The sequence below is a fragment of the Colias philodice genome, chromosome 18 (assembly GCF_061535455.1).
Source record: "Colias philodice isolate Cphi_HAF_F1 chromosome 18, ilColPhil1 Martin Lab GWU primary, whole genome shotgun sequence".
NCBI classification, from domain to species: domain Eukaryota; kingdom Metazoa; phylum Arthropoda; class Insecta; order Lepidoptera; family Pieridae; genus Colias; species Colias philodice.
The window spans coordinates 6951500-6975369 of NC_143103.1; the positions used below are offsets into that span (position 1 = coordinate 6951500).

The following is a 23870-nucleotide window of genomic DNA, read 5'->3' on the forward strand; positions in this document are numbered from 1 at the left end:
ATCTATTATCACTGGAAACTTCACGAATTAACATCATTCAAGTAAGTTTGCAATTAGTTTTTATGGTCTTTTATATTTTTTCGATAATCGTAGTACAATACTATTAATGTTACTAGCTCTATAAAATGTAAGTGCTTTTTTTACTCTTTAAGTGATAAAAATATTCCTTTCAATATAATTATATTTAATCAAATAAGTTTTGTACCTAACCGCTGTAAATACAAACAGTTCATACTTTACATGTGATAAACGTGATAAATAAGATTATTATAATTTTATTGGGCTTGATTTTACGCGAGCATCTTTTATGAATCATTTAGCCACATTTCGAATATTTCGTGAGCGCTAGGCGAGCGTGGTTCTCACTGTAAATGTTATATTTCGTAAAATATGTTGATTCTAATATGAATTAACTGAATTTCTTCCAACATTAATCCTTAATAATGATACCTACAATTAAAAAATTGTTATAACGTTTTATTTAAATACATTTTAATTAAACATTAATTTGAAACCGTAATTTCATAAACGTGGGTTTTCATTAACCGCCACACAATTACACCTCTACCAATTATAATTATCGTGGCGTATTTTATGTTTTGTCAAACAATGAGCCCACATACAGTTAATTTATGTTAGTACATTAGTACAAGGTTTATTATTTTGATTATTCGTAAACAATGGATGTTAAACGAAGGTTAGAACGTGAAATGAATAGAGAACGAATACCAAATCGTATGTAGGTCAGTCGGATGTAAACAAAGAAGGGATGGCGGGCCCCTACACCCCTATTGTACCGTAAGATAGAGACTGTAGGCACCTACATCGCCCCCACGAGATCGCTTTCGCGTCACAGCTAATACTCGTATTCAAAATAATGAAACCATACTGTTGTATTTTATTATGCTGTCACATTGTTATCTTAACTATAATAGAGAATACGGAGCATTATGGATTTTCCAACATATCTAGGACGTTTTCTTTACCTCTTTTTGTACGTTAAGACTTTATAGAAAACATTGAAAACAGATGAGATGAAAACATGTAGTGAAGTTATGTTAACAACGATTATTGTTGAGTTTTATCTAATTCATAGAATCGAAGGCTTGAGTTTGTTATAAAAGTGGGACTTAAATTGTCTTCTCATTTTACCTACTATTTTCATAGACAATTATCTTACATTTTAACTCATGTATAGTAGATAAGTATTTATTGAAACAATAATTATTGCCAATTCCAATAACATATAGTACAATGTACATACTATGCAAGTAACAACTCGTAATTAATCAACTTGCACTAATAATATCGGCGCCCCGTCAAAGAGCCATGATAAGTAAGTTATAATCAGGATACGAATATAAACGGAATAGGATGAGATTCGAACTGATATCGCTAATTGGCTCGTCTAGCTAATAGCCTTGATGGTCCTTGCCAATTAACGCTTATTGATGTCGCTCGTGGATCTTGGCCGACCCTCATCTCATTTTAACCCCATCTCGCTTTCATACTAATAATTAATCAAGCAATTACGAAAACCCGCCAAACTGATATTTTCGTTCCAATCCAATTAATGCATAAACAATTCAATACTATTATGACAAGTTTACTTAAAATATTTAAGCTATGAACATTCTGGGAATAGAAATAGTTAATGTTATCTCATAAAGCCTTCTGATTCGTATAATAATTATATCACCACATAAACTTTAATAAATCAAAATAATAACATAAGGAATATTAACCTTTTATTAATCACATAAATAAAATATCTAATAAATAATTTATCCCAAACAAATCCACACAGCAGAAAATCAAATTATGTGATAACTCCGGTTTTTCGGTACAAATTATATGAGATTCTTATTTAATTCGACACTTCGTGATCGGAGAGTTAATAAGACCAAACGCTCTCCGAATGCTTAATGTCATTGCTTAAGTTTTTACAACTTTTTGTTTATCAGCACCTTGTTGTTGTTCAACCTAATAAAAACAATTTATTATGTTTTCTTAGATGGCAATGTTTTTTACTCTACTATATTTTCTATGGTTTTTTGTCTTTCATAACACTCAAAGATAATGAGCCAATTTTACGCTAATTGCTGTGTCTACATTAGTGTTTCCTTCGACTAATTCAATAAACATGAAAACCACAAAACTACATATTATGTATTATTTCATAGCATAAAGTTAACTGGACTTGAGCCGTGGTCCAACGCAAAGCCAGACCTGAGCCCCGGCTCTTGGGCGTCTGCCAGCTAGTGATAAGCTTTCTACATACATTCTTGCTTAATATGTATATCAAAATAAAACTCGACAATTTAATAACAATATTGTGTCTATAAAAAAATAAGCATATTTTCGCTTTCAACAAAACTGTATTGTTCATGTTATTAAATATCTCATTGAATTCACGCTTTAAATACTTACGGAGGAATAAAGACCTTATTACAAACAATAACAAAAGGATATTTCGTGGAGGGTATCACGGCACGCTCATATTAAACTTGTCCCCAATAGAAGCGCTAGGCAGACAGCCAAACCACTCCAGGTAATCCCACCACGGTCGCTTGTGGTCTTGCTGACACTAAAATTTAGTGTAGTTACCGCACAAGTTTGTCCAATTGTTACACTGCTGAAATGAACAGGTTCCCGTTATTGAATATTAATATAATGTTTGTTGTTATGGTTCAGAATATTCGAAACTTTGATGTTATAAATTAGCACACGATAACATAGAATATTTTTCTAGGTATCTTAAAAGAAAACGTGTAGTTTAGTGGTCTCTCCTACCACAACTATTATATGTACGTTGTTTCTGTATCGCAATTGCCACTTACGCGTATTTTACTTAACGGACCCTAATCGATCAATAGGGATAAAATAAATTCTTAGACAATCAGGTGTGTAATATAAAGGGAATTTTGTACGCTAACTTTTTATAGAGAGGCGTTTTATTGTTAAGCTTGGTTCGTGCGGTGCTTATCCCCCTTCGGAACTCGGACGCACGCACTCGGCTCTGCGGGAGGCATACTCGAGCCGAACCTAATCTCCGTCTTTCTTCTACGTTGTTGTTTTTCTAAAAAGGTAAACTTGATCCAATCTACGAGGTGTTGGATTTTCTTGACAAATTCACATTATATTTTCCCAATTGTCCATGTGACCGTAAAAGAGAAAAAGGTCAGTTTTTATGACAGGGGCAGAGGAAATGTGTTACGGTTAGTTAAACAACGAGAATGGACGTCTGTTATATAAATAATAATATACTTTTGGACTGACGCCTAAAGTAAATTTGAGGATGACGAGGATTATTCTGCAAAAATGACAACGTAGCAGAGTGCTTAAGTGGGGCTTACGAAATTGCTTCGAGTTATTTTAACATTACTACTACGAAGCGAGATTTTAAATAAGGATCAAGGAAATAAGTTAATAAAACAAAAAGATAGTGTCATGTCATGTTTTGAGCAATCTTTTAGAGGGGAATGAAAATTTATGTAAAGATGATGATGCCCAAAAAACAGAGCACGTGAAACGGGGGAACAGATGCAAAATGTACAGCTGCGCTTATGTCACTGTATAGTTTTGTTTAGTTTGTGTAGGTATACAGTTTTTTTTTTCATTATAGCAAAACCTGTGAGCTCTAAGTCACTGGAGTGTAAAAAACCTAAATGGCGTTAATAAAGAAATTAAAATAGGTTTCTAATAATTTTCTTCTGGTTAATTCTTAAATTAATAAATACCGTTATAAATTAAAACCACATTAATTTTATTACACATTTTCTTTAAATGTATTCGTATCTACATCTATCCACTAAAACCACAGGTAAGCTCCAACTTGATCAGGTATTTCGAGCAAGTTTATAATGGAGCTTATGTATCAGTTTCAAACTGTGTTTGCTTAACAACCATTTCGCTTTGACTGGTGTACTACAGCAATGTCTATGAATTTCAGCGCAACAAATATAAACATTCATTTTAGTTTACTCCGCTATAAATTTCGGAAACATAATACAGAATATAAAATAGATCGTATCTAAAGGAAGCAAGTGGTAGATTATTGTCCACGCCTTCATATCGTTGCGAATCTGCCTAAATCAACGCAGCACCGTGGAAATAACAAAAATAAAGTCCGGAGAAAAACACAAATAGCGCCTCGTCAGGACTTTGCAAATGGAAAAATAAGAGAACATTTCGTCGTCCAAATTCCGACGATTATTGCCAACTACCGACTTCATTGTTTGCTCTAAATAAGATACGTGGTTTTATCTTGCTGCGAACGTAACAATGAAAAACTTTATTCGTTTTTTGTTTCACATTCTAAGATTATTATTGTGTAAATATAGCTCAATTATCTTGAACTTGTTTATTAGTAATCTTAATGATTAGCTATTATTAAGAATATATACATTTAAATTTAAGTAAGAAAAGTGAGTATTACACCCAAAACAAACTTGACAATAATTACTAATAAAGTAATAAGTAATATATAATTAAAAAATAAATATCAAAGACAACCTGTAAGCTTAACATTATAATATTATATTTTATACGTAAATATCAGCATCTTATTTATTTCAAGAACTAGTGACCTGAACAAAATATGTCTGCGACTTGATATTCACCCAAATCTCTTCTCTAGATTATTACTATTTCAGACGTACGCTTTTAGTATATTATCTTATTTTAGGAATAGAACTATTATCTTTAACTAGACAAATTTATTTTTGACTTAAATACTTAAATACTTTAGTGAAGCGATTTGGTAAAATAACAACATTAGTTAATTATGTAAACTATTATTATTGTCGACAAACGATTTATATGCCTTTTGTTTACGGGGAAGAAAATTCCAAAGACTCTAGCGTTTGGCGGAAAGTAGAGCATGTGGGATTTTTATCCCCTAAAACCTCGGTGGCCAAATCCATAGCATAGGCGCACGCAAACTAGGAGAATAAGAAATCAAGCAACCCCCGTTTCTTTAAGTTAACTACGGTTATCCCTGGTGATATCGTCCAATTAACGATGACGTGTAACGTGAGTAGTAACTAAGGCAGGATCGATATTCGATGTTCAATGCTCTCATTAGCCTGTCGCATCACGGGTATCAGATACAATGACGGGGACGATAATGAGCTTATTAATTAATTGTGGCCAGTGATCTATCTGATGTGTAATGAACAATTATTGCAGGTTTAGATATAGTTGCAACTGCCAACTACTCTTTGCTTAGGGAAGCTTTTGATAAACAATACGATAAGCAATATGAGTTTCTTTGGTACCAATGTTTTTATTTTCTCTCTTTATTTATACATAACTGCTATATTACAAATATTCATATCGTCACACAGTTGTGTATTGATTATATTATTGATTTACTTATTATGAAATATAAATATATGCTTCATAACGAGGCCTTTATCAACAAAATCGACGTAATGGCTAAACTTTTAATGTCTGGTTAATCAAATATTTTGGGCCACGTCGTAAAACAGAATCTATAAACAAGCGGCACTCATCCCATTTTCAATTCAATTCACGGTAAAACAAAGCCGCTGTGATCGGAAAAAGGAGAAAACATTGAGAGATTACATTAAGGAACAGTTATTCAATTTATATAGAATACAACCGAATATATTATCTCTGCGTTGTCCGTGTTGCTTTGCACGTTTTAATTATTATATTATTATGGTTTTTCTATTAATAAAATTAATTTATGTAACATTAAAAAAATATATTATCAACACTCACGGTTGATAAAGCTAAAATTGGTTTAAAAAAATCATCTCTAAATGTATGTAGTATATTAAAGTAGCATTTCAAAAAATATTCACATTTTAAAGCAGAATTAAACTCACTTCGATATAACATTTATATTGCAAATTACCTGAAGAGATATTACACAGTTGTATAATGGATTAACTACGGTGCAGTGAAGCCGCAGCATCTACTATACAGTAAATCCCATCGCGTTTTTTTGTCTTTAGCACTCTACATTGTCCTCTTCGTATTACTTTGTGAGATAACATCGTATGATAATCCTTGCTGTTGCAAGACTGGGCTTTCATTTAGATTGGTCAACTTTAGTGATGTACATTTGCATTAAAAAATATGTAAACTTGAATTATAAGAAAATACATCAACAAAACCTTAAATTTTTGTTGTTTAGTGAATGTTAGTGAATAGTTCTACTTCGTTAATATTTCATATTTTAAAACACAGTTTGTTCATGACCCATCTATGCAAAGTAATATGTAACTTCTAATCCGAATAATATAGTAAAGAGATTAAGGTATCAATATAATTTGATGCGTGCGCAATGTTCTGTCTCCTAGCTTCGTATGTGTGCGGCTGTCTGACGATGATCCTTTTATGCCGTCTCATATTTTTCACTGAAAATATGACACAGGAAAAATGGATCTCATGATCCTAAAATCCCTGACGTTTTATTTGTAACATGCTGTGACAGTTTCTCAGGTAATGCTAACGAAAACATTACAATTCCATTCTGTGTATCTCCGAAATGCAAAGTGCTCCTAAAATAATTAAGTCAAAGATCTCCTATTTTAGTAAATATTATATTCAATCTGTTGTACTATGAAATATACTCTTCAGCCGAAAGTTTTTCTTTATACAGAAAATTCTCATTAAAAATAAAAAGTGAGCTTAAAACAAGTATGTTCAGTACATGGAATGTTTAAAAACGAAACTCGTTTCAAGGGTAAGCACTGAAAATTCGTTAGTAAAATTAATAGGAGTAACATGTGACAGCATTTAATTTTTACAAACATTCGACGATGTAGGCCACTAAGGAATTAGGTCATACAACCGTTTTATAAAATGTCTGCTGCAAACGGGTACCGCCAGATATATTTTATTTGATCACACGCTTGCGGAAATTCGTATAAAGTGATGAAGACATAAAGTCTCCATTTGCATACGTTTACTCAGCGGTGTTCCGTAAAATTTTGCTGTGGGGAGTCAGCTTAACTCGGATGGTAATAACTTCTTGGCATAAGCTGAACCTTATATATAATATCAGTTAAACGATATATACACTGAATACTAAACGAGGTCAGGAATAAGAAATCGCGGGTATTAAATTATGAGACTGTGCTCTACTTTACGTATATACTATATTATAGATAGAGCAATAAAATACATAAAAGTAAGATACATAGGTAATAGTTCAGTTTAATAAAATACCAATCGTATTTTAAGATTAAGATAACATTATTGTTAAACTTTTACGTGAGTAAAAAGTTACGATTAAGTACTACAAATAATTTCTTTTTACACTTACTACTAAGCTTTTTAATTGTTTTTCCGTAACCACATATTCCTCCATAAACTTTTATTTATGTAACATAAAATATGACAAATATAACAACTTCCACTTGACAATATGTAGTTATGCTAAGATTGAAAACTGTTGGGCGGCTTAGGAACTTTATGTGCCAATAAAATAATATCGTGCACCGTAAATATTGATATAGCATGTGATAAGCTAGCATATCCTGTATCGGGAAGCTATAACGCATTTTATACGTCTATTATATTAGATGGATGTGAACGGGACCCAGGTTTCGGGTCTAAAGAACGTCCCATGGGAAATATCTATTTTATTCATATTTACCGAAAAGTTATAAGACTACATGCTCCAAATATTCCAACGTGTTTTAAATAGCAACAGCCCAATACAATATTATGTTACGGAAAATTCCATTGGATTTATCGTATGAATATTAGAGGAAAAACTTGTTTAAATTACCTACAGTTACCAAAAGATTAAAGTCTCATGTATCAAATTCATAGCTTGAACTCAGTTACCTAAAATCATTAAATTAACTGTGATAATACAAAATAGCTATTACTAACCTACTATTTTTTTAATACTGTAACATAAAATCTACATAAAATAAACATTTTCAACCTAAAGTACGTAATAAATCAATTTTTACCTTCCATTCGAAGTTTACTCCTCAAGGCATCCTTAGAGAAATTAGTACTTATAAGACTTCGGCTCTTTAATTAATACGATGTAATCCGCCCCCAAAACAATTCTCTCGAGACACAAGAAATCTTTAAGACAATGGGGTTTACTCTGAAGGACGTCTGTAAAGTCATCCAGGCTGATAGAGATTCAAGTTATACACATCACATTTGATTATAAGGAATGACTTGATAATTTTTACATTAAACAATACAATTGAATGAATCAATGTAATTATTTGTAGATTATGAATAAGTAGATATATTTCTTACATTTTATTCTATTATCGCATTTAACATATTAATATTTCCAAGATTTCCCTATTTACGGAAGAAAAGACATTTTACGTGCTGAAAACTTCATATAAAGCTAAAATCCTTATTTCCAGGTATGCAACAAAGTTTTTGGCAATGCATCCGCTCTTGCAAAGCACAAGCTAACGCACAGCGATGAGCGCAAATACGTGTGCATTACCTGCGCGAAGGCGTTCAAGAGACAGGATCATTTGTGAGTATTTTCTTTATAATAATTATATTTACTATAAATGAGCAGTGGTGGCTCATTGGTGAGACCTCGGACTTCGAATCGATAAGTCCGGGGTTCGAGACCGGGCGAGCGCGCAGGAAATAAATTGATTTTTCAATTTATCTGCGCATGTTGTAACATCACCACTGCTCGAACTGTGAAGGAAAACATCGTGAGGAAACCGACATGTCGAAGAATCAAAAGTTCGACGATATGTGTCATCCGCCAACCCGCACTTGGCCAGCGTGGTGGATTATGGCCTGTACCCTCATAGGAGGCCCGTGTCCCAGCAGTGGGAACATATATGGGCTGATGATGATGATGATGATGACTATAAATGATTTGCCAGAATATAAGAGATACAATACGATACATGGAGTTATGGATTTTAACAACACCACTTTACTAATAGATATGAATTAACTATAGTTGATATGTATCAGTGCTGAATCTTTAAAATATCTAAATGACTGCTTCTATATTATACTACCTTCACATAATTACCGTAATTAAATCAATGACACGGTGTGTTCCTTTTTTCTCTTTAATATAGCTCCAAATTTCCCCCAGTTTGTCTTGATGAATCCCCGTATATGTAATGAGGGATGATTACCGCCTGCCGGATTCATGAAGCAACCCGCCACGTTACAACTTCCGAGGGACGATGCATAATTAGGGCCTACTGTCTGATATGCGTACATTTATCTGATTAATACCTACAAATTAAATTTTATTAATTTGATCATTTCATTACTTTCTCGGAATGCGAAATTACGTAGATACATATCTTCAGTACGTGAATACGGGTTTTATCGCATTATATTATGTAACCAAGAATTTAGGCTGCTATACTTTTATTGCATCTTATCTTCTTTTTAATGTAAACCATTGAAATAAACATGACTATACTACATTTAAAAAAGTCTTTTAGTCATCTTTTAGTAGCGTATTTTCGAATCCAGACTATAATCCATATCTGCACGCAATGTTATTCAAATCTGGTTAGCTATTTTGCGTAAAATAATAACAAGCCATTCACCCAAAAAACGTTCGCGCCATCAATCAGATATACATTCCAAGAGACCTACAAAAATCTGAAGTAAATTTCATAGTCTCTACTTTTTCAAAGATAGGTGATAACTGATAAGTAACAAAAATTGTAAAATAATTGTGTCGCGTTCGGTGTATCCGTAAGCACATGTTCGATGCACAAGGTGTCCCCTTAATCGACGAAGCTCGCACCCCGCATGAATATTAATGACGTCATCATGTTTATAATGCCTGTATTGAGTAAAGTGGCCATGTTATCCGCTGACCTACATCTTACCCATCCTCCATACATACATTACCATCTGTTCGGGTCACGTGTGAATTGTGAGCGTATTGAAGATACATCGATACAACTACTTATAGCAAATGTCTTTTAGCTTGGTGCTACATCCTACGAGTTCAATATTTGTAAACGATTGCCTTTCTGTAATTTGATTCTATCCCTTAAATGATGCATTTTAAGAAATTTATTTAAAAAGTCGTCATATGAAATCTAACCTTACGCTTTTAATACTTTAATATATAAAGCAATGTTAATTGCGCGATTCTATTATTACGTCAGTTGAATGTCGAAATCTCGCTTGTTTAGAAATGGCCATATGTTGACACATCGAAACAAGAAGCCGTACGAATGCAAAGCGGATGGATGCGGCAAGTCGTACTGCGACGCACGGTCACTGCGCCGGCACACGGAGAACCACCACCAACCACATCCAGAGAAAAGTAAGATAACTTTACTATAAAAAGTAATAAAATATTTTACTTGCTCGTTTTGCTGGCCTAATTTTATAATGTATACAATGCATTATGCAACAGTTGCATATTTTCCTCACACACGAAAAATTATTAAATGAAAGAATATTTTGCGTTTTTAAGTTTTAGTTTGAAATATTTAATGTTAATCACACTTCCACTTTGTACATGCGCTATTACTAAACTGCTATTTCAATTTCATTAAATTCTACTTAACATTAAAATATTGAAAATTATGCAATACAAAATAAGTTTCAAAGACACTATAGCACAACATTTCAGCAAACTACAAAACAAATCTTCGCAATAGCACATCACACATGCAATAGCACATGTCACAGCGCTCGCTCGTTTCAGCCGGCAGCGCGGAGAGCGTCGCGGAACGTGACGCGAATGCGGCGCGCGGCGTCTCGCCCGCCTCGCCTTCGCCCGCGCGTGCTGCCCTGCACTCAGATGTGAGTATTGTTTTTACATTTTTATTAAAAAATGTTGTATAATTTTTATGTTCTTTGTATATAATGAACTGCCACGTTCAATTTCATAAATAAATGAATTTGTTAAAAATCTAACGCGAATTCCTCGCGCAACGCTGGTTGATTTGAGACATATTTTTCTTACACATTCTTAATCTGTATAATATATTCCTATGTAATAATAATAACAAATAACAATGTAATCCGCTGTTTAATGTAGGATAAAAAAGTTGATAGTATAAGACACTCGCCACATATGCACAAATAGCACTCCATAATTTGGTTACACATTTTGACACACAGATTTTGTGGTCGGATTTCTACCACTAATACTTATTATTTCAAATCCTACAGCTGGCTTTAGTTTATTGTGTGTGGATTCTCGCGCACGGCTGGACTCTATGTTCATCCAAAGCTCTTTACAACAGTGCGCGTCTGTTGAAGCCTTTATATTAAAGCCTTTTTGACATTTCAAAATGCATAGTTAAAAAAACCCAGACTCATAGGACTTTATGCATAGAAAGTGATGTGACGCATTTTTGGTCTTAATAGACATTTCACATAATATTCCAATAGCAGAAATAAATTAGGTTCGTGCCACCTTTATCAACGTATTTCGTTGTGAAAATGAATAAAAATCCGTTCAGCTATTCATATGGGCTAGACAAGTGGCAATTTGTAGACGAAAATGCTAGAATAAACGTACGGAAATCATTTGTATCAATATCTCACGTGACCTAGTTGTAACAAATTCTATTTACAACAAAGGGATAGCAAAGTATAAATTATAATCACTTCTGAGCATAAGCCACTCATATTGCCTTTGGATCTGAAAACAAAATAGATGCAGCTACATCTAATCCAAAAAGGAGAAGATATTAAAATAATAAATTTCGTTAATAAATAAATTCGTATGTATAATATGTAATTACAGTTTATGTATAAAACACATTACATATTTGTACATCCTCTAACTATCTTTCACATTTTTTTTAAATAAACCGCAGACCAAAAAAATATCAGATATGGCATAGTAAAAGAAACAGTAAAAACTTACAAGTATCTAATAAAACGCAACTTAAACACTAAAAATTACCGCCATTTTAAATTAATTTCAACTAAAATATACACCTAGACTTCCTCAACTGAGGCGATTAACATTTTTATTCCATTAAAATATTGTGCTGCATAAAACTTAATGAAGCCTGAATAATGAAAGATGGAGAAAAGTAAGTAGTAAAAATTTACATAGAATAAAAGTTCAAATCTCTATTCTACATATTTGAAAATGTGTTATGAAAAATCCATTATAACTTTTGTGACGTATATTCCTGAAGTTACTTTTAGCTACAGCTAAATTTATAAGGTAATACCAAATATATAACATGATTAAACCCAATTTAAATAAAATTGATGATAGCAATCAAATCGTACATCACATAATATAATATAAAATATTCGCCACAAAACATGCTCAATGATCTTTCAACGTCATTTAAATTATCGAGTACTCGCAGCACATATCTCATGCGTTCAATCAGATCACTTCAATACAAGTGAAACTGGCTGGCATCCAATAGAGCGTGTGTAAAATTCAAAGCCGGACGTCCCTATTAATTAACCAATTAGCCTGAATCCGGGTCGTGTGCTCTTTTAATTTCACGCTACCATTAAAGGTTTTCGAGCAAAAAAACAGGAGTAATGGCGGCCGTGTTCCCTTAATTTCAACAAAATACAGCTGTTCAGACAACAATTGGGAACAATTTCTAACTGAGTTTTAATAAGAGAAAGCGTTTCGAGTTGTTTATTGTTGGGATCAATAACCCTCTTGTAGGTGAGCGCTTAAAATGTTTACTGGGTTTTAAGAGATCGTGATTTTAATTAAACAATTATAAGAATAAGAAAATTGATTTCAGTTTTATTCGTTAAGAATTTATTCCATTTTTAATTTGCAGTATTTACGCTACTATAATACTTACTCAATTACTCATTCTCCGTTTCAAAGCGGACAAAGCAATTTGTGTATTCAAAAGTTTATATATCAGTATAGATCTAGCTTTATGATATAAACAAATTAATTGCAACTACTGTCAATAAATCAGCTATTATATTACAGACAGTTTAAAATTCCTTTATATCATGTTTACGTCATCTAACATTTTCTATATGTACTCACTTATCAATTTCTTTATGTATCATCTGACACATAGAATTAGTACTAACCCCTCATATTTTTAACCAAAGAAGTAAAATCCTTAAACATTACAAAAAAAGTTTCTTTTCTATGTTTAGTCCATTTACCTGTCAGTTCAAAAGTACAAAATAATAAATGACAATATAGGTCAAAAAGTGTCAAAAATCCGTCCCTTAAACAACTGCTTCTTACAGACAAGTAACGGTTCCGAGAAGTCCAGTGTGACGAGCACGAGCGGGAGCGGTGGCGGGGACAGCACGCCGCCGCGCACGCCGCCCGCACCGCCCCGACCCAAGCCTAAAGCCAGGCCGAAAGCTGCTGTGAGTATTAGATGCTATTATAGGAATATTAGTGCCTTTTAACATGTGCCACATCTAACTCAATTAAGAAAAAGATAATGTTATCTGTGTATTGTCAACTGTTTAGTTTAAAAAATATAGTATTTCAATGTGTTCTACGCATTTGAATATTATACCTACAGATATTTCAGTCACAAACTTAACAGCAACTTGATGTGTAAATTTGGCTTCAGTCGTTTCTTCTCTAATAAAAAAGCTAAAATAAAAGAAAATAATAGAAAGTCTTAGTATAAACTTTAAGTGTTACGAAGACATAATATTTAATGTAACTTCTAACTTCGGGCTACGACACCTACGCAGCGCTACGCCGCGTAGCAATGTAGACATGACCTCAGCTTTCACTTAAAATCATTTACGGTTTCAAACAAACTTACTTATTTGTTTTTGATTTACTAAAAATGTTCAATATTTTTGAATAATAATATAATAACTTAAAGCAGCGACTAAACAATCTGTCTAAGAAATATGTATTTCTATTCTTATTTCATAAAATAATGTGTCATTGAGTTAATTTATTCAAGAATCGTTTATTCTTTATCTATCTCAGCCTTCAAAACAGCGTACCAACGATAGCGAATTATTAATTTGACAAAATTTAGGGTGAAAACAATGTAATCCGTGGGAAGATTGCGAGCTAGGCGCGGAATTCTTATGCTAATCGGCTAATTGTGATACATCGCAGATCGGACTGGTCCACTGCGAAACATCAAATTAAATCGGGCATTCATCCTTTGTGCGCTAAATAATTCATCTGCGGCTCTCCCTCGACCGCCGTCCGTCCGTCCTATAGACACACGTACCCGACGCGACGTGACTCCGATATCGTAACAGATTTGATTCGTAATTTTATTTGGTTCACTTGTTGGGTAAATCGGAACTGTGTAGTAATATTGGCTGCAACCAGATATAGGGTAGGTATAGAATATAATTGAAATCGTAAATATCCAACAAGCTCATTGGTAAATTGCAACAATTTATACCTAATAATAATTTTCAATGTCCGTTTTTACATTTTTATTTTTTCATTTTACTAAAACATAAATAATATAAATTCAGCGTTTATTTCGATCTTTTGAAATGACATAAGTAACTTAAATTACCTGTTTCACAAAATTGTATGCTCTAAACAACCAAAACAAATCAATACGTAAATATTTAATAGCTACCTTTTGTTTACGAAATGAATGGTCAACTCTCCCTCATAATCGGGTCCAGGGGCTCACGATTCGCGACCGCTAATGCGACACTATCACCTGTTTACGGCCCCGGATTACTAGTTTTGCAACTTACCACCTTACCAAACAACTATGATTATTCCAAATGTAGTTTGATGGGATCTATAAATTTGGAACCGTGAGAATATTTAGAACACTATTTGTGAAATTTAATTACCATATTTTAATGATATTTGTTCATACTATTAGTTAATACTAATTAATAAAAATAGTGTTATTAAAAAAAATACAATTATCTACTTTCTTAATTTTTATTTCTTATAATGTGATATAAGTATAACATAGTAGTTACCAATTTAAAAAGTTAGTTACCAATAAACCTGATTTCTACATTATCTTTATTTTATGATTTTCCATCGATAATTCACGTTTCAATTTATGCGTGTTCCAAAACGCTTTCTAATACCGAGCTCATCAAAAGCGAAAGCAAAAGCGGTATGTGTTCTGTAATCCGATCTCGTTAAAATTTTGATTAGAAATTACTCATTCATTAAGTAAGGCTTCATCGGAACCGCAGTAAAGAGCAATCGTGCGTGAATTAGTGATTCAATATTAATAACATCAGCAGACTATCGGCACCAACGCCAATAATAGCGGACCTATCGGCGTGGGACTGTAAGACGAATCCTTGGTGAAATCGTTGTCATGAATGACTGATGAGGGGTCGACATAAAACGGCCGTGTAACTACAGCGGCGGGCTTTATTAAAAGCACTCACTTTGATCGCGGGCTCGATTTGACGTCACCTGCAGGAAGCAATAAAGGACGGCACAACGCAGGTTCATAATTACAAACGACCCGACGCAGCTATGTTCACAACATATTGACAGCGGTATGCCTTTGAACGAAATAAATCCGCTTTATGCCACTTCATTACGGGGTAGTAAATGACAAATTCGCGTTCATAATTGCAAAATAATTGTACTACAACGTGGTCGCTCCTGTGAGCTCCCGTCTATTAGTTTATGTTTTCCATTTTAATATGTCTGTTATTTAACGATACAATGTGTTAAAGCATATACATACATTAAATTAATTACCTAATCTAATTAATTTGATTGCATAAATCTGTAAGGAAACAAGAATTTATGAATGTTTCAAAGATATAGATATGTTACGGCTAAAGGTAGGTGAGAACATAAACTTAAGATTAGCCGGCTAAACTTAGGTTTATTTTCGACGAGGTGTTAATGTTAGTTTGTTCTATCTTTAGCCGGCTAAACTTAAGTGTAACCGCAGGCCCGTGGCTAAAAATGTCGGGGTGGGTAGATTTGGTTACTATAATACATGTAAGGAACAGGGCGAGTGTTTTCTGGCACTTCGCCGGCTGCTGCCGCAGCACGCTCGCTGCGCTCGCTCGGCTCGTGCGGGTCTTAAGAGTTCTAACCTAACCTAACCTAGCCACCAGCTTTCTGCCCTGAGTCGGGGTGGGTAGATTTGGTTACTATAATACATGTAAGGAACAGGGCGAGTGTTTTCTGGCACTGTGCGGGCCCCTCAAGCCCTCCACCGGCCCGGCGCTAACCAAATCTACCCACCCCGACATTTTTAGCCACGGGCCTGCGGTTACACTTAAGTTTAGCCGGCTAAAGATAGAACAAACTAACATTAACACCTCGTCGAAAATAAACCTAAGTTTAGCCGGCTAATCTTAAGTTTATGTTCTCACCTACCTTTAGCCGTGACAGATACACACATTACCGACAGAACGGTGAGAATAAAAAACGTAAAAATAACCTAAAAGAATCCCCTTTATATCAACGAATGTACCAAAAAACATAAAATGGTGTAAAAGCTCGGCACCTGCGGTCGTTCAATAAGAGTAGATTGAGCAGGAATGGCCGCCTCTGCGGTCTGCAATTTCTACTCAACGCCCACAAATTGCATTTTGCCGCTTTCTTAAAGCTGTAACACATCGAAAATATTAGAATTTATTTGTGGCTATAAAATTCGCCGTCTTGCGCTTACGATAAATTTTCAAGTAGACAGTATTAAAAACCATAAAGTTCGCTTGCATTGCAAGTCTATAAAAGTAGATGGGAATGTAAATATACACCATTATGTCAGTGTTAGTTGTTAAGAGTCCCACTAAATAATATTTATTTCATATTACTTGTATTTCCATACGTACATCTCAATATTACAATATAACTTTTTAATCTATTGATAAAGTATGTATCACAAGCAATTAATATTTTTTCGCATCATTAAATGAGCTTTCTGCAATTTTAACTTACCCTGTAACGTAACAAATCGATTCGAAGCGTACTTTGGAACTTGTTAAAAATTGTTTATGAATATTTTTATAAAAGAAACACCGTGGCGTGTAACTTTTTCGCACCTTTTAAGTCCTCGAAAAGTTAGGCGATTCCAATTTGATTCGTTCCAACTGTCGGAAAGATGTGAATATTTTATTGACGTTCCATATTTCCCCTCGCAACAAGAAAGAAAAGTTTCCATGCCAATATAAGCGATATAAAAATATCATAGCCGTATTTTTTGTATATTATTATTAATCGAAGACCTCTTTTGAGCAAAATCTCGTTGAATTTAAACGTTACTCGCAGTTTACTCCTTTTGATATGAATACAATAAGTTTCAAAAGAAGTTATAAATCAAGGGAGTTGAAAGTAAGACGACTAAGAGTACGAATATTGTAATTACCTAATTGCTTGATTAAAATTGCAATTAGATATGAATTATAAAAACATATTTCAATTATTCATTCATACAAGAGCAACCCAATTACGATTTGAAAATGGTAACTTTTGAGTACCGTCTTGCATTGGCCTACTCCGCTAATGTGACATTAGAATGTCGTCCTTCCCCCTGCGTATCGCACGCAAGCTCTCCATTAATAATGCAGGGTGACAACGACGCAGGTGGCGCAAGCAGCCGCTCCGCCGATAAACGGCCCGATGCATAATTGAAGACGTCTGCCTTCTACCGCTTACGTGACTACCGCTGAATCTCTAGCAATATTCACCCTATTGGTTAAATATGGATGATTAGCTTTGACTCAAATTTATGGCGGGCTATTTACAATTGTCCCTTTTTTCAAGTAAAAGTTGTAGCACATCTCAAGGCGTACGTTGTTTGTTGTTTTACTTTCAACTTTATATTCAAAAAGTTAAGTCTAGTCTTAATTTTAATGCAAAGATTACTTAATACTTGTCTAAATACTGCTTTCATTAAGCTTCACATAATTCAGAGTACAAGTGTACACGTGATATCTATTAATTCACAACTTGCTTCGTTACAAAGCGTAATTACCTAAGTGTGTCTCAAGTGGGTATTATTCATAGGTTGAAAATTACTAAACATTTACTAATTGCTCTGTTAGCTAATTTCCTTCAAATTCATTAGAGCTTTTCTCTGAAACTGCAATAAATCTTAGTAATTATATTGCTTCTATTAAGAATTAACAATATTGAAATACAAATATTATTATGTATCTGAGTCTCATTTTCTATTAATAAATCAGAACCTTATTATTTAATACTACTGATATCTAAGAAATATGAACCTACGAATTGTGAGAATGATCATAAATCACCAAAAGAAACGTAATGCTATCCTGAAATAAACGTTTTCTATAAAAAAACCTTTCACAGCTTTACATACTAGATACATAGTTTTGTATGTGTTGTTGGAACACCTCTATATAAGTAGGTATAATATTGAAGAAGAAAAGAGTCAATATATAAGCCTGGTCCCGCATAGCATGAGTCATGACCTCTAACCGAGCTGCGACCTCTCACCTAGCCACGTGGCGCACCTATTGTTAATGTCCTGTGAGCTCAATTCCTATACGACAACACACTATGTCCGCATTAAAACGCCACGCTTCTATTACAATAGGAAGTTTGTGCTAACGTATTCAAGCTGCATTCAAAATTGTTACGGTTTGTACACTAAATTAACATTTGTACCTTTAGTAAATATTTTCGATTTAATAGATTTACATTTTTTTTTACACTTTAGCTTATTTTTTTTTACAAAACAGTTAAAATTAAACATAAGTAAGTTTTATTACAAGTAAGAAATTGCAAAGAATGCATATCGAACATCATGAACTTAGTCCTATAAACAATTTATTTATTTCTTAATTTATTATAATTGTACAAAAATTTCAATGCAATGTAACTTTTACATAATTAAAATAAATTCTATATTTTCCATTTATATAAATAAACACTTTTAGCTTAAATGTATCTTATCACTTTTTTCTGCTAAATTGCTTTAATTCTTATTAATTTTCATTGTTTCTTGAAAAATAATATACCACAGCAGTGAGTTTCTATGAATGTTTATAATATGTACCATTTTAAAAAATAACTAAGTATGTATTCAAAAGTATGATCTAATTTATTTAAACACCCCATACTAACTTTAATTTATTATTTTTATTAACTCCTTGATCTCCTATTGGAATTGAAAACTTTCACACGATCGTTTTAGCACACCAGCTGCTGCTAATTTCTATTTAGCAAATAGATCTTATTCGCCTTTGATTTCTCATCTAGTGTGAATACATTATTATGCATATGCAAATCACACGCGATACATTCCCGTGACCCATTGTTGCTGGACTGGTCATTTTATCTTACATTTCGCGAGTTCAAAACATCAAATCGAGGGGTCATCTCTTCGATATCTTTCCCATACATTGTACAATCATTCCATGTTTGTGAATCGTGAGATCAACACCCTGGACCTTGATCAAGTACGCTAATTTTATAAGACGAATATTATTGTTTTCTTCTTTCGTGCTAAGATTGATTACATTTACTTGTGCTGATATAAACTTGTGCCTGTAATGGATTGGATCACGCAACTGTTTCAAACACCCACATTCGCAAAACCTAGGGTAAGTTTTTTGCGTGTCTTAAATATTGTTAAACTATTGAACACTACTACTACTAGACATTTATTTTTATAGACTGAGGATAATTGTGATCACAATTGCAAAGGAAACAATTAGGTACCTAATATTATTAAAGAATAAATGAGTATACGCTTTTAATATTGTATTACGTTGATCTACTGTTATGAAAGTCTTCCAAGTGCACTTAGAACGCCAGAACAAACTAAAACTAAGTACAATATGAACTGAAGAAACTTGTTAACGTTGATTTAAAACCTAAAATGGGAGCATACAGAATATTTCAGTCCAAGGAACGACTTAACTACGGTACAAGTGTGATATATGGCAAAAACGCTGTACTACCGCCGCCCGCCCGCTCCGAACATCTGCACCTACCGCGCATTAACCTAACGAGCTGCCCTAATGGCACCCGTTAGGGCTACCATACGCTAAAAAACTTCAAATCAAATAAATTACGCTTCCGACCCACTTTACAGACGTATCTCTAAACGCATCAGTCACCTGACAACTCTTATTTGTTGCTATAACGCGTGACAACGTGACAAACGATTTACTTGTTTGGGCAACAAAATACACTACTCGTTCATAAGTTGTAGTTTTTGTGCGTTAGGATAAATGAAGCACGAGTAAATGCTTATATACGTTGACGGCAAAAGTGTGTACCTATGGGTACAATGATAACTCCTCCGCTAAATATAATTAAAACTAGCTGTTGCCCGCGACTTCGTCCGCGATTACGTCGTTTTAGGTCATTCGTCGTTTAAAAAAAATACGTGACACTTTATTTTTGAATGTTCTTAATTGTCTCTTATAAAATTTAACTACATTAAAATTGAACACTCTGAAAATCTTAAAATCGGAGAAAATTGAAAATCTGAGGAAAACATGAAGGAATGTGATTTAAATTCTACATTACTTAGTATTTCAAATAATAATCTAAATTAAATATAGATTAACAGTTTGAGCGCACCGTTATAGAATATGTACCTAAGTATTAAATTACGTTAGTTTACATAGTAACAAAACAAAAACACGATGACTTTCTTTCGCGCTCGGTACCACAAACTAAGCATGTTAATGGTACGTGGCCCGCGTCACTTGACCCCCCGCGAGTTCCCCTCCTTTGCTATGCGAAAATATGCGAAAAATTGTAATACTGTGGCCTGGGCGTTATACACGCCCAGGGAGTTCCTGAGTGCCGATAGACGTCCGTCTATCGGCATTTATAACAATCTTATATTAATATCACCATCTTGAGGAAAAGCTTCTAATGTCGATTTAAAACTGCATACATACGAATTAACCTGATGAAACATGTTCTAAAATTGTGAAATGAGTTCAGTTTTAAATTCGAGAAATATTGATAATTCTAATTGTATTCGACTATTCGTTGTAGTCGAATACAAAATATATTTAAAGAAACTTAGGTTAGCCTTCAGGCAAAAGGGATCCTATCAAATGGTAAACTTGACCTTGTATCTTAAAAGTAAGCATGAAAGGACCTTCTGATAATTGTTGAGCACCAAAGGATCATTTGAAACGCACTACTATAAGAGCGAATATTGTCTAAGAACTGTTTAGATTGCACGTCATGTTCCTCTAAAAGTAGTGATTTCAAAGGTTCCGGTGTATCTTCAAACGAAAGCCGACTCCTTACTCCACTTTAAAGCATTACAAAAATAACATACTACGTTAATATCGCCTATACAGAAGATGATCTGTAATCAATTTTGAGGTTATAAGAAAACCCACTTTTATATGTGTCGGACCCCACCACCGAATTCGTAGATTGATCTTCTATGTTTACCTCTAAGTCATTAAGACTATGCGAAATCTGTCTGCAGTAAGAGGGGCCTCTCGCTATTCGTCCGTTTCCAGAGACCGAATAGTTTCAATTCTTAATCTTTCATTAAACAAACTTAATAATCGTTTTTGTCTCAATTAATTGTAATATTCGCGTCCCTACTCTAGTCATTGCTTATGCTCATGTTCATCTTCAAGAGATCGAATAATATTATGGTGCACCCTATCATTTGTCAAACGGTCTTCATATTGAGTAAAAGTTTCAGATTCTCGAGATAAAATGTGACGGCCGTGATCAGCTGTGAGACGTTATACCCTCTCAGTGAAGGTTTCGGTCTCACGGGATAGTACATGCCGTTCGCGGTCAGCTGTGAGCCGCAATTCTCGTTGTGAAGCGGTTTCAGGTTCTCGGCATAACACGTGTTGTTTTCGGCCTAGAGTATACCTCTAACGATTCTTGAGAACTCTTATTTCTCATTTTCTTAGCTTTGCTCGAATTTCGAGATAAAGATTTTTTAGGTGGCACTGATGCATGAAAATAAAAATTGAGTTAAAACGGACTGAGAGTGTTATAGACAAATATAACCAGAAAGCTTCGAACTCCTAAGCTATCGGAAGTTACACGTGTTATTGTAAGTCAACCATAAAAGATAGACATTTATGATGTCGGGAGATATTTTTTATATAATAAGGAGAACATTTCTTTCATACATGATTTCTGTGTAGCTTTAACCATTAAGGTTGCACACGCGACGAAAGCTTAAAAATGGAGTTACTGCTCTGCTCAGGAATATGAAAAATAATTGTACCAAGTTTCGTTTAAATCCGTCGAGTAGTTTTTGTTTCTATACCGGTTATACGGACAAAAATTTTACTGTTTGCTTCTTTGGCATCAGTGTCGATCCCTAATCACCCCGTGATAGTTATTTAGGAAATATATTTCATGTACAGATTTAATATACCTAAGTATACATAATATATTTAGATTCCAATTTCCATGTAACGTTAAATTCGACTATACAATAACTAACAGACAACGCAGGTTACTCTCGTTTCCGTAAGTTGAGGCGGCTACATATTCGGTCCTCATAACATCACTTTTAGTGAACGAAACGACAGCGCGGTTAAATTTGATGCCAACACCATCAGAAAAAAGGAAATATTTTTAATTGTGAAAAAATATTATGATTTACACTATTTTAATATAAAATATGTGGCTGTGAGTGTGTAAAAATAAATCCAGCTAGTTTCACATCACACTTATGTTTATAATTAGCTATACGACATGAAAATATACATATTAATTACCAAGCAATAATCATACAGGTAAATACTGAACAAAAGTATTAACAGTCAAAGTTTATTTTTACTAACATTTAACAACACCCATGTAAATGATGAAGAAATGATAATTATCAACGAACTAACCTTTTCTATAATACTTAACACAGCACATTTTTTAAATTATCTTGCTCAACTCTGCTCAAAAATTTGAGGGTTTTGTTGGAACTGTAATGTGTCAAAACTATGATATATCTAAACTACGATACAACTTGCATGCGGAAATGCTCATTACAATCAGTGAATTTAAAGAATAACTAACAACAACTATTCAATTTTATTGAGCTGATGAATATCTTTTGCCTGGAAGAGATCACCGCCGCCTAATAAATATACTGTGTTTTCTTATAAAATCGTAACATAATTTCTTTTATCTACTAAATTTTAATAAATAAGTTCTTTTTGTTATTTTTATCTAAAAATGATCTTGAGCTTATATTAGGCAAAAGTATACATTAACTTTTTATAATTTCAGGACCGCACCTTAAATGGGGTGCTCGGAAAATATGCCTACGGATTATTAATAGAGAAATGATACCTACACAACAAAGTTATGTTGGTTCCATTTTATTTATAAAATATAATGAAAATGGGCAAATATAAAACATATTATGTAAAATGATTAAAAATAAATAAATGAAGCAACTACGATTCAAAGAAAACATCTTTTTCAGTGTGAAAATGCTCTAAGCAATCCTGGATGATGAGTAGGTATAATATCATGTACTCTCATCCCAGTACGGTCGGTACCTCGATAGCCATAACGATAAATATTATAATCAGATAACAGCAAAGTCAGAATAAAAATCATAACTTGTACAGTTGTGAGTGCAAAATTTATGTTTCATTTGGCAATAACATTTTTTTCGGTACTAAAACGTAGTAGTTTGATATGTGGTTGGCTGCCCCTCCTCTCCTTCCTGAAAAATATCCTCCAAAATTACCCGAGATACTTCCAATGATTGAACCATACGTTGGACATTAACTTCAGTCAAAAATTGACGAAGCGGATTACTAATTTCCACTTAATCCTTGCTGCCACTATCTTCATCATCAAATCATCAATTTTCAAGTGGTGTTGTAAAATTGTCAGCAGAAATAGTCTTCCAAAGGCGATATAATTTTATGAACATTGAATCTGTAAATAAAAAATCAAACGTTAATAATTGTAAATCAATAAAAAAAGCTACTTACAAATAAAATTTTATCAACAAACTACTGTTCCCAACGCACCTCAAAATCTTGTAAAAGTCAAAAAG

The 23870-nt window shown here is 33.6% G+C and overlaps 2 protein-coding genes across 2 annotated transcripts in view; both read left to right on the forward strand.

The window, feature by feature from the left end:
* The window catches only part of LOC149480569 (uncharacterized), a 91586-nt gene extending 83085 nt beyond the window's left edge, over positions 1-8501 (forward strand). The window contains exon 5 of the mRNA XM_089706855.1: positions 8379-8501. Coding sequence (XP_089562981.1) covers positions 8379-8501 — 123 coding nt within the window. The remainder of the gene's footprint in view (positions 1-8378) is intronic.
* The window catches only part of LOC149480571 (uncharacterized), a 91066-nt gene that overhangs the window by 44589 nt on the left and 22607 nt on the right, over positions 1-23870 (forward strand). Inside the window, exons 5-9 of the mRNA XM_089706856.1 lie at positions 8379-8497; positions 10155-10288; positions 10676-10773; positions 13180-13305; positions 15148-15194. Coding sequence (XP_089562982.1) covers positions 8379-8497; positions 10155-10288; positions 10676-10773; positions 13180-13305; positions 15148-15194 — 524 coding nt within the window. The remainder of the gene's footprint in view (positions 1-8378; positions 8498-10154; positions 10289-10675; positions 10774-13179; positions 13306-15147; positions 15195-23870) is intronic.